This window comes from Echinops telfairi, unplaced genomic scaffold (genome assembly GCF_000313985.2).
Source record: "Echinops telfairi isolate 266 unplaced genomic scaffold, ASM31398v2 ScPeMD7_443;HRSCAF=831, whole genome shotgun sequence".
Lineage (NCBI taxonomy): Eukaryota > Metazoa > Chordata > Mammalia > Afrosoricida > Tenrecidae > Echinops > Echinops telfairi.
Window position 1 is genome coordinate 64628589 of NW_022104341.1, and position 12106 is coordinate 64640694.

Here is a 12106-nt window from a genome sequence, read left to right on the forward strand (position 1 = left end):
CCAGTTCTGACATTCTGGGAGACTTCCAAATAGCTGATGTAGCTTATGTCTGGTGTTATCCCCTTCTACTCCCAGCTCTTGACCTCTGGGAAATACGTACTCATTATAAAGTTTATAAGCTTTGGCTGGAGGGTGGGAATGCTTACTTTTGAGCCCTCCCTATAAACTGGGCACTATGGTACTTCCTATGAATTTTCTCAGTTCAATATGCAAGAGTATCACCAGAAATAAAATGGAGATTTGGGGACAACAGTTTGTTCAAAGTCACACTGGTCTCTTTGACCCCCTAGGCAGAATTTTTAACCATTATAGGATTTATTACACCAATTTGGAGTTTCAGGGGTTCTGATAATCTTTGGCTTTCTCATAATTCCTTTAAATTTCCCATCTAATGCTCTAGATGGTGAAAGATTTGCTTCCATTAGAATTGACTCTAAAAAGGGAGTAGGAAGAAAGAAAGCAAAGATTCCACTGGGGAAAAATTGAAAAAGACTAGTTGGTCAGTAAAGAAACAGCTGCATCCATGTTCGGTAACATTACACAGCCTCACGTACGGTTTGGGGTAAAACAGCATATTACCATCTGTCTAGTCATTCTCCATGGGTTCCTAGGAAAATACCATTCGTTTCCCATTACCTTTCTCCTTAAGTTCCAGGATAAAAAGATTTTTTACTTTCCCCTCCCACGTACATAAAAGGAGTAATGAGTTTCGGCTTTATTTGAAAACAAAAACCTGTCGCTTCTTCATCCACCAAGATTCCAAAAGTTCTTGGAGCCTGGTTGATCACGAGAATTCACTCTTTTAAAAACACCAACAGAACCCAACCAAACCACCGTGGAGAGCCTCATGTTCATCACCCGGGATGATGGAAGCGAGTGAGTGCCTACCTTCCCAATGCAGACTATGCCAACAAGAGGACCTGCGCCGAAGGCACGAAGATCCTGGTATCTTCACATAGTTCTCTGCAGGGACTGTGTCTTATTAGGGAAATGATCAAAAAATACATTTCCTTCAATAACTTCATCTGAGATTAATAAAAGACCGAGGAAGCAGAACACCAGCTGATGTTCCTTCCTTAGTCTCAACTTCAATTTGGGTTATCTGAGAGAAAGTTAAGTTTTACTTTTTCTTTCAAGTAAGTGGCAATAGGAGAGATGGCACTTGACCATTTTCTCTCCGAGATTTTAAATTTTCTTGTTCTCTTGGAACTTGCATGTTTCCTCCAAATGGTACCGAAAATCCTCCAAGCCAGACCAAGACATGGAGGGTTAAAAGTGAACCTGGCAAGGATTCCCGTGCCTTTGGCTTAAAAAAAACAGCCCACACCAAAGCTCACTCTGGTTGTTTTTTGGAATCGAAAATGCACGGTATCAGTTCTGCAGGCAGCTCCAGCAAGGCATGCCAGGCCTCTCCTGCTCTCAGTTTATACTTGCGTGTGAACAGCCTGTCGGCCGTTTTATGAAGACAGATGAATCACAGGCCTGCTAGAGTGGCAGCCAGACCTAACGAAACATGTGAACTCCATACCCCTACAGCCCACAGATTATTTAAAATGCAATCAAAATTATTATCTCTGGACATGTTTTCAAGAAGATTATGTATAAATATATGGAAAAAAAACAAAATCCAAAAACCTCTTACACCTACAGGCCAATGGAAAAATAAGAATGAAACTAGTTTATAAATACCATTCTTTAAGAACATGTATTTAAAAATAATATCTACTCTTCAGAGGTCAGTTGGAGTTTCTCTCACTCTCTCTCTCTCTCTCTCTCTCTCTCTCTCTGCCTTCGTGGAAAAGAATATATATATATATTTTTTTTTTCTCCAAAATACCACGATAAGAAGCCAGATAGTGAAATACTTGATGCTAGAGACTGTGTAATAAAGACATTTCCAGGCTTAGCAAGTGAAAAAAATTCTGAAGATTCCTTGATAAGACTTCTAATGTGGTGTACCCCAGATCCTCCATCTGACAAAATTCAAAAAATTAATCTATTTCAAAACAGCAGATGGAGCTCAAAATAATGCACAGAACAACAAAAGGAAAAGAGAAAGAATTGAGGAAGAAAATTCTTCATTTGAAATAGAAGAAAACAATGTGTGGCAAGATCATGATAGCAAGAATGCGTAATATTACACAACAGCCAACATTTACATATATTTATATATGTGATTTCTAAAAAATTATATAAGGATAATGGGAAGATACTATGGTAAGTATGCTATACACATTAAATTCTCCAATAGGTAAGTAGTATTATTACCTTATTTTAAAGCTGAAAAATAAATCAACATCCACAGAAATTAAATAGTCTATCCAAAATTACAACAAATAGGACAAGCAGAGGTAAAATGTGAACACAGATCTGACAGAGCACAGCCTTAGCTTTTAACCAGAGGCCACGGTCCTCTCGCAGTTACCACATCATGGTCAAGTATTTCCCTTAGCCCTTGCGGTTGGCTCTCTGCAGAAGCACCTAACACAAAGCTTAGTATAAAGTATCGGTACTGCTGTTCCTTTCTCTCTTTTTACTGAAACTGACGCTGTTGTCCAACTTGAAATTCCAACCTGTAACAATCTTGTTCATACCTAGAGTGGACACAACGCAATGGGGATTTTACAAGTATTCTACTATCATACCACTGTATTCGTATATTAAATCTGCATTCTATTTTCACAGAATATTGTAGCAAGAAGTGTGTATATTTGTGCAGTTGAGAAACTGATATTGTCATGTGTCCTCACTATTTTATTTTAGACAACTTAAAAAGTGGGGGGAAGAAAATCCTTCTAAGGAAAATAATGACTTCCTTAAAGCAATTAGCACAAGTCATGTTCCTTAAAAGGCCCCAAGAATCCTTATCAATGCATGACCTTAAATCGCCAGTGAGAAAGATAGTGGGGCACCTTTCACTTTAAAAGTGTCTCAACTGAAATGAAAAGCCAAGTTTCCCCTCTCCGTCTGTGAAAGCTTATGATTTGGTACATCAATCCCACTTCACAGAGTTGAATTCATAACCAAATTTCTTGGGAGCTAAGACTCTCATGGGTAAGTCTCTTAATATGATTTAGGGAGATTAAAAAAAAATGGCTGGGAGCTGTTAGAGTAATCCAGAGAATGAAGAGATTATCTTCCAAAAGAAATCCATTTTAGATTTTCCAAACTGTCCCGACTGTGGGACGCCCATAAGCCACACGCCAAATGCTGGTCCTTGGTTGGCTGCTGACTTCTGTGTACTCTGAATGTAGGAGCCAGCATCTCACGCTAAACTTACCATTTTCTGGCTGGTCCTTGATGTCAGCATCACTTGGCTGGCTGGGACTTTCGGACTGACTTGAATCTGAAAAACAGATAAATACAGCCCAAAGTTATAGTGCCTGTGAGTGAGAGTGGATCAGAGGAGCAAGACTTTCTCAAAAGGTTCAGCACATTACTAGGGTGCCATGCTAAATGAAAGAAGGCACGAGAAAGAGGGAGAAGCAGCAGCTCAATTCAGTGGCACATGGTCGGTGCCAGCTCCTCACCAGAAACTCTTTAGAAACGGTTCTCTTACGGGGGAACCCTTTCCAAACTGTTCTTCTCCATTACTTAAACACTGGAGTCTGATAAAGACTTCACCCTTCATTACACACATCTGAAGCTTGATTCAAAACATAATAAAGTGTCAAAACATATTTTGAAGCTGGTATATAAAAGCGACCCAAACAATAGTAACAAATTCTGTTGATATTCAGCTCTGTACTCCAGCACCAGACTATGCAGACGTACACCACTCAAAGCCGTTGTTGTTAGGTGCCCTGGCTCGCACCTACCCTATGTGCAACAGAGCAAAACACAGCCGGCCCCTGCGCCTCCTTCACAATGCGAGAATTAAACACGAGAGTCTGAATATTCCAATGCCTTCACTGAAAATGACTTGAAAGTCTTTTTGAAGCTATACGTTTCCTCCACTTTGTAAGTAAGTTTCTTTCTCTTTCTTTCTTCCTTTTGTCCTTTTTTTTCTTTCTCCCCTTCCTTCCTCCCTCCCTTCCTTTCTTTGTACTGATACATTTGAGATATCTGAAAGGGGCTTGTTAGCAAAAATAGGTTCTTGCACACCTTTATAGAATTATCATTTTTGTGTATTTATAAAAAAACCTATCAGATATTCAAACTAAAAATCAATTAATTTCATTTCTAAATGGGATAATGTAATGTGCAGTGACATTCAACTTTAAAATTTAATTAAAAGGAACTCGGATCAAGAGACAGTCACAGAGCTGAAAACAAGCATATTTATGATACTTGGGAGGTGGGGGAGAGAAATCAAGCAAAATGTTTCAGGGGAAAATTTTTTGGCATAAAGTCCTTCCTGAGATTTGAAACACTTGACAGCATGATTTTAAAACAACAACAAATACAAACACTTTTCTCGGTAAGGAAAGCCTGGTTCCTGCCTTTCTCTTGACTTCACAGGGCTAGAATTAGCTGTCTGAAATTTGACCACATGTCTGCAAGAAGTTCAAATCAAGATCAAAAGGTCGTGACACCTCGCTGTGATTAAACGGAAAATATGACTTCTGTCGCAACAGAGTGAAAGCAGAAAGAAGTAGTACTACTACTCATGGCCTGAAGTCTAGACGCTCATTGATTTCTGTAGGAAAGGTTAGGACGGTTCCTTGTTCAAGCAAATGAAGATTTTAATTATAGCAAAGTACTAAAAAGAAAATGCCTATTTTTAAGGGTCCAGACTCTTAACCCAGTAGTTATAACAAAAGGTCTATGAGGATTCAAAGGTACACGTAACAAAAGATATAAAAAGGTGAGTTTTCATTTACATCTGGCAAGGTGATAGCTTCTTCCACCGCCTGACTCGATGGCATGAGTTGGGTTTGATTTTTGGACCAACTGCATAGTGAGGACACAAACAGAAAAGCATTCCATGTCAGACACCTTTAGAGGCATTCTTCAGATGATCTGCAAAATTCGTGTGTACAAAACCGGCACTAAAAACTGAGGAATGTAAACAAATTTATATTGGCTCAAATTTGAAATTTTAGCTCCATGAATTAATATTAATTTTACAGCAAACAGCCAAAACACACTTTGCCTTTTTCCTTAAGGAAAAGTACTGTAGTTCCACCATTTGGAATCATAAATTAAATATTCTCCAAATGAATATGTCGTATTTTAGAAGAAATAGATGGCTCTATTACTTTTTGCTGTAGGACTCTTTAGACCATTAACCTCTATCACTAAATTTAAAGTAAAGTAGGATCTAATTTTATTTTAGGGCAAGTTACAAATTTTCCTGATCACGTACCAAAATCGATCCATAAAATTTTGCCAATAGAACATTCAAATGGGACTAATACTAACAAATAGCAAACCCTAATTTCCAAGTGATAGCTTAGCCAATGTTCTACTTCCAGTTTGGTATCTTTTCAATAATCATGTTTCTCCATGAACAAATGGGAAAAATAACTTTTTATCTCACCTAGTTCAGGTACAGGAAGAAAATTATTTTTTCGCACTTTTACCCATTGATAGTAATGCAAGAAAAGAGTATAAGGGAGCCCTAAATAGCATTTATTTGTTTTTCCCCTTGGAATCTGAAAGTGGACTTCGTTCTTTTTACTTTTCTTTCACATTGTGGACGGCCACCTTATTTTTGCAGAAATTTAACACAGCTATGGAAACATGAATAGCAACAAAAGATAAACGCAGGTAGAGTCAAAGAGTTTTAACTCCCACTCTGCAGAAAAACAAGCAGCAAGCAACTGAGCAGCAGGGAAATGCTCCAAGTCCGTCTGCAAGGGGCCGCAGCGCTCTGCAGAGGGCTCACATGCAAACACAGGAGGAGGCAACTAGCCAAACTGAAAGGGGAATTTAATTTCTCTAGTTTTATTCAAAAGCTGGGGATGCTGTTATCCTTCGGAGGACTCCATGCTGAAATACACCACTCTGGGACTGGATAGGAAACACGAAGATATGGAAGAAAATGTTAAAGGCCTGAAGACTTTAATCATCCAGCCTCTCTCCCTGGGCCATTTAACACCACTGCCTATTTGTATCACAAAGGGACAAAACTATCTAGTCCCATTGCTCTTTCATACAGAGTGAATGAGAACACCTTCTCTGGTACTGCCAAGATCACCAACCATCCATCCAAGCAACTAACAAACCTGTTAAGTATGAAGCCACTTTGACCAGAATCACAAATTAATTTCTCTCCATTTTTTATACAAATTAAAGATGGCTTTCTGAAGCAGGTGCATTAAAACACTGTCATGAAGGTTAGCAACTAATTTATTTTTCCCTTTCAGATACTTAAGAGAGACTTTTCAGAAGTCATGGTGCTTTACATGCTGGGGACAATTATCACCAGGTCAGCTGATTTCCCCTACCTGGAAAAACCAAAGACCCCATGAAACACACCCGGTAAATACATGTATCTGAAGACCTTCTTCTGAGTCCTGCTTGGTAGTGCATTTTTCTGATTCCCTTGTTGCAAGCCAGAATACTTATATAATTACAATGAAAAGAATATTAGTTAGAGTGTATTTAAATTATGGAGTTGGAAGCACTGTTGTGGGGAAATACATTAGGGTTATCTTTTTTTTTTTCTTTCCCAATCTGGGGTCTGCTTTTTGTTCAAGGAAGCACTGACTTCAAGCTAGCCTTGAAAAGCAATGTTTCTCTTGATTTTTAAAAATGTATGAGCAGAAATTTAAACCTAAAATAGACAGGGTTTGCATATAGGAGGCTGGGTTAAGACCTCTTAATTGAACTGGTGGCCATCTATCTATGCATTTTTATGGCGCCTACGGCTATATTGCTGAAGTGCTCAGACAAAGATACTTCACTATCAATATAATCACTGGGGAAAGAAATAAAATAAATCCTAATGCCTACGTATTAGTCTCTGCTTCTAGAACTGTGTGCAGTGCAAGAACAAAACCTTGGATTAGATTTGCTAAGTATGCACATTTCGTCCCTTCAACTTCAGCCCTGCTCCCTTGTGGAATGGAACTTCCAAGGGTACTCCTTTCAGAAAAATGAGGAATAATAAAAACACACCATGATGGTAAAACTGATCAGACAAAAATATAGATACCCCTTGCATGTGTTTTAAGTTCTTAAATCACAAAGCAAAAATAAAAACACAAAAAATGCTTTCTCCTCTCTGGTCTGTCTCTCATCATACATGTGTGGCTCTTGCAGTATGATGGGTATTATTTTCTGCTAAAACTATTTTAATATTTCTCTTCAGTGAGAATCTGAGATGTGAAAGAAGAGCTCCTTTCATACTCTTACTCTTCCCTGGCATTTTCCACAGAGTGCTGGTTCACTAAAGAACTTAAGAAGCACACTCAACAGAAGAGTTAAATTTTTCTCCAGTGGTACTTTATATTTGAGATGAAGTTCACATTGTACAAAATTAGCCATTTCAAGAACAATCCGGTTGGGTCTAGTGCATTCACAATAGTATACAACCACTACCTCTATCTAGCTCTAAACATTTTCATCTTCCCAAAAGGAAACCCTGGTACCCATTACTTTAGAGGTGAATTTTCACTTACTATTCAGCTTTCTAAAACAGAACCACTGCCAATGAATGACAGATACACTAAGCCCACTCTTAAAGAGAGATGGAACTGTAATAAAACAAGGCAGGACGACAGAAAACTCGGTGATCTCTGCTTGATGTTCCCCTTCTTGGGGCCTGGCAAGGGGAAGCTAGGCACACGGTGCTGGTATGGGTTGGAAGCCCTGCCCAGAGCTCAGAAACTGCAGACACTCCAGTCCCACACCTGACTAGCTCATACGCCACAACAGTTTCCCCAGGATGACAAGAGCCAAGGATGGTGCATGACACATAGGAGGCCCCCTAGCAATGTATGCAGCCTAAAATAATGAATGACAGCAGAATATTTCACACATTAAAACAACATAAAGATTAAAAACCCACTGTCTCCTGATGTCTACTGGGAACCTCAAAATCCTGACAACAACTATAACTAGAAAGCAGACAGACTCACAGAGGTGAAGAGGAATCCTCTGTGACCTAAAGCAACCAGTAGAATTCCTCTTCCATCAACAGGGTACCAATGAAGGCTGCAGGCCATAAAAGCTCACATTCTGGGTCCACTGAAAAATGATTTAGCATAAGTTGCAACCTCCTTTCGTGCATAATGATTTGGTTAAAGTTGACATCCGAAGGGTCTTTGTTAGAATTCTGTGTCCAGTTTCAAAGCTCCCAAAATAAAAGGGATAAGAAGAAGCCAGAAGGCATCCAGAAACAAAAATGGGTAAGTCAAGTGAAAGAAATAAAGTGCAAATTCTAGCCAAAAGGGTTGGGGTTGTTTAGAGTGCTTGAAAAAAAAAAAGAAAACTAAGACAAGAATGAACACACCCCCTTCAAATAAATGCATTTCAGGGTAAAAGAAAATAAGGAATAACAATGATTATTCTCTGAATATAATGAACTGTTACCCGGTATAATAATTCTACTTCTAATCAGTATTGTTAAGTATGGAATGACTCTGCTTGGATCATCTCATATGATGTTTATTACTGCATTAATTTTAAAAAGCATGAATAATGTTACTCCATTAGTTCTCTATTTTAATCATCTCACATAACATGTTTATTAACACATTTAAGATGCTATCATTATTAATAAACATGTTATGACATGAGATGATTAAAAGAGTATTTCTGAAAATGGAGTAATATTATTCATAATAATAAAAGAATTCAAAATAGAATAACCTTTTAAAATCAAGACTATCACAGTTACATTTTACATATTAGTTTCATAGCTGTAGTTATAGAAGAAGTGTTATGGTTATACTTTATTATAATATTTAGGAATATCATCTAACTTCTTCCAGGATCACCATAACCTTAAAGAGTGAGATGTGAGATGTTTTAAAAACCTTCATCTGAGAGTAGAATATCAGACCACAGGTGTACGGGGGTATATACAATTTGCAGCTTAAGGGTAGCATTGATGAACACAACACCATCAACAAAACATAACATTATCTATCATGGTCTGGCAAAGAACACACACAAATTTGTAATGTCATCACTAAATTTGGACCACTAAAAATACGCAGTCACTATTAGCATTTCAAGAGAATGGATAAAAACCCTTTCAGCTCAGTGAAAAATCACAGTGGATAATCAAACCCTCTTCACATCTTCTTTCAAAGATTTCATGTCAATGGATGCAGACAACTGCGCCCCACTTAATGAAAAATTAACATACACGAACCTAATTTTGACAAATAGATGAATTGTGAGGTGATTCATACTGTGGAAGTTTTTATAGCTGTAGAAATGGAAACTCTCCATGGGTTCATTAAACAAGAAATCCATTTTTATCGCACTTAACGTCCAAATTTTGATCTCTGTAACTTTTCCCAGTGAGCTAGAATTGAGTGTGTGCACAATGACTATAGGAATGAAAGTGCGCATAGCAAGTGCTTCTCTAGCAAATGGGAGAGGGAGAGAAGCCACACAGGGAAAGCCCTCGGTCCAAAAGGACCAGGGCTATTTTGCATATGTTGGCCTGCTTCCCTCTAATCCTGATTCGGACCTAGAGGGAAGTCTGTGTTCATGCAGCAGTGACTTGGAAGGGCTCCACCAGACCACCCCGGGAGCTGCCAGCTGCTAGGCAGAGCTACCTCTTAGTCACTCCCAAGGACTGCATTTTCAGGACAGATTTAAGATGGTTATGTAATTCAGGTTATTACCATTTTCTCCCTCTCAGGAAAAAAAAATTTAATTGCCTTTGTGAACTACTAAATTTGAAAGAATCTGACTTTTCTTTTTTTGGCATTAATGCCGGTATCCAACGCCCATCTGCTTCATGGGAACTGTGGCTGATGAACTCTGGATGATGATACGGTGGTTTGGGCGGAAGAGTGACTCACCCACTCATAAACGTATTACTTTTCTATGTGGACCAGGAAGCTGAGGCATGATACAGAGTTTTAACATGTTGGGGGGAGAGGGTAATGAAAATGACTTAAAGACTGATGTGTTACGAGAAGAATGAAGGGGAATCGTTTGTTTCTAAACTCTAAAAATTACAAATTCTGTCACTATGAAAGTAAGTGTTCGCATGAGGCCGATTTCAAGTAATCATCAGCTTTTTTCACCAGAGCAATACATGAAAAACCAATGATAAGCAGGTGATTAGAGAAGATATGCACCAGTGATACTTTAAGACTAAATTTGTAATTTCTCTTATTTTCTTGACAGGGTGTTTCTTCTGACATAAAACTGAAATGTTTGGGTAAGCATCTGAGTTTTGTTTTATCCATAACAGGAGCTCCGTTGACATGTGACAGAAACCTGTGGGCTAATTTAGAACTCAAGTCACTGAGTTCCCGTGGCCACTCCCCACTCCTGTGCTGACAAAGACCTATACAAACACTCATCCCTACTAAATTACCCAGTGTCAGAGTTGTGCTCAATTTCCTCTCTTAGTGACCTCTTACATAAACAACAGTTGATTTAGGTTGAGACTGTACCGTGAATAGTATTCCGTATACACTCACTGTCACCGATTCAGTTCTGACTTCTGGTGACCCTCTAGGATAGGGTAGAATCCCCCCTTGTGGTTTCCCAAGAGTAGAAAGCGGCTGGTGGTTCCAAAGGGCTGACCTTCCAGTTAGCAGCTCAATGAGTAAACCCAGTATACCACCAGGGCCCCTCTGCAGATGATGCATGCATACTTTAGCTTTATTCAATCTGTGTTCTTGTCACCTATCGGCATGTCTGTAAAGAACACTACGAAAATAATACAGTCCCTACCCACCATCCCAGTGCCACCCCATCAAGGGCCATACTGCTGTTTTAGTTCCGGAGATAACCGAAGTGCTAACTTTCTTTTCCTTCCTGAGCCACTGCGGATAGGAGCATGGGGTGGTAGAAACAAGTGTAGCAAATACCTCAGCTATATCAATTTGTGCTCTGGATATCAGTTGCTTCATCTGCAAAATAGGAGAATTGAGAGCTGTTTTGCCTGAAAAGCTTAACAACACTGTTCAATATATCAAATAAGATAACACAAGAGGATCTGATTTTGAAACTAGGGAAAGCCAAATCGATGTCCGTAAATCTGTGCCGTACAAGTTTTCCCATCCAAACAAGTTTTTGGCTTCTTTCTTAAAACTCACCTCTCACCCACACATGATGTGATTCTTGGTATAAAACATCAGCATATCCTAGCCCTGGTGTGAAAGAAAAGGTTCTTAATTCCCATATACTGGGAAAGAGATTATCTCTGATAATGGAAATGTAAATCTCAGTTTGCCCCGTTGTTTATTCCAGACAGACATTTGTGTGTTAAATCTGTTTATCAGGCAACACTTTGTCTAAGCCAGGAAGTAGTCAGTCTTTGCAACAAGATGTATGCAAATGAATTTCCCAGGAGTCTCTGCAGCAAATTGCGAGGGGGTGAGGGGTAGACGGGTGTGCCTTGTTACTGAACAAGAAGCTACCTCAAAAGTAGACTCCAGACAGATAATATGAACTAGATTGTGCTGATGAGTTTAAATGAGTGGTGAACACATGTTCACAGTTTGTTGCTTATTATTCTAAGCAGACTTAGTGCATTACATCTGTTTATCAGGCAACACTCTGTCTAGGCACTGAGGCTTTGTAAACCTGTGTGAAAATGAGCAGTGACCACAATCCTAGGACATTCCCTGTCTAAGGCACGACTCCACACCTCCTGCCAGGTTAGGAATCTGCACCGAGAGTGATTCACACCAAATCCTGTGAATTTAAAAAAAAAAAGTAATACTTCAGCTCAACTGTTTTTGTCCACCTTTCTTTCTTAAGTAACACTTCTATACTCCCTGGACTCTATTGCAAGAATAGATTCTTGACCAATGGTGAATTTCATCATGCCACTTGAACTGAAAAAAAAAAATCTTACTAACAGCTAGCTATCTCATTTACAAAATTATGGAGCTCTTAAAAGAAAAAAAAAAATTTTTTATATCCTGACATAAAATTGCTTCTCTTTAATTCTGCTGCTGAAGTATTCATCCTAGAGTCATCTGCTTTTGTCCTCACGGAACTCTTAAAAACAAAACCC

General features: G+C 38.8%; 1 protein-coding gene across 6 annotated transcripts in view; it reads right to left on the bottom strand.

Annotated features, from left to right (window-relative positions):
• Nucleotides 1–12106, bottom strand: part of NFIA (nuclear factor I A) — a 693058-nt gene that overhangs the window by 205676 nt on the left and 475276 nt on the right. For all 6 annotated transcript variants that reach the window (XM_045292063.1, XM_045292066.1, XM_045292064.1 and 3 more), the window contains exon 3: nucleotides 3281–3346. In XM_045292063.1, the coding sequence (XP_045147998.1) occupies nucleotides 3281–3346 (66 nt within the window). The remainder of the gene's footprint in view (nucleotides 1–3280; nucleotides 3347–12106) is intronic.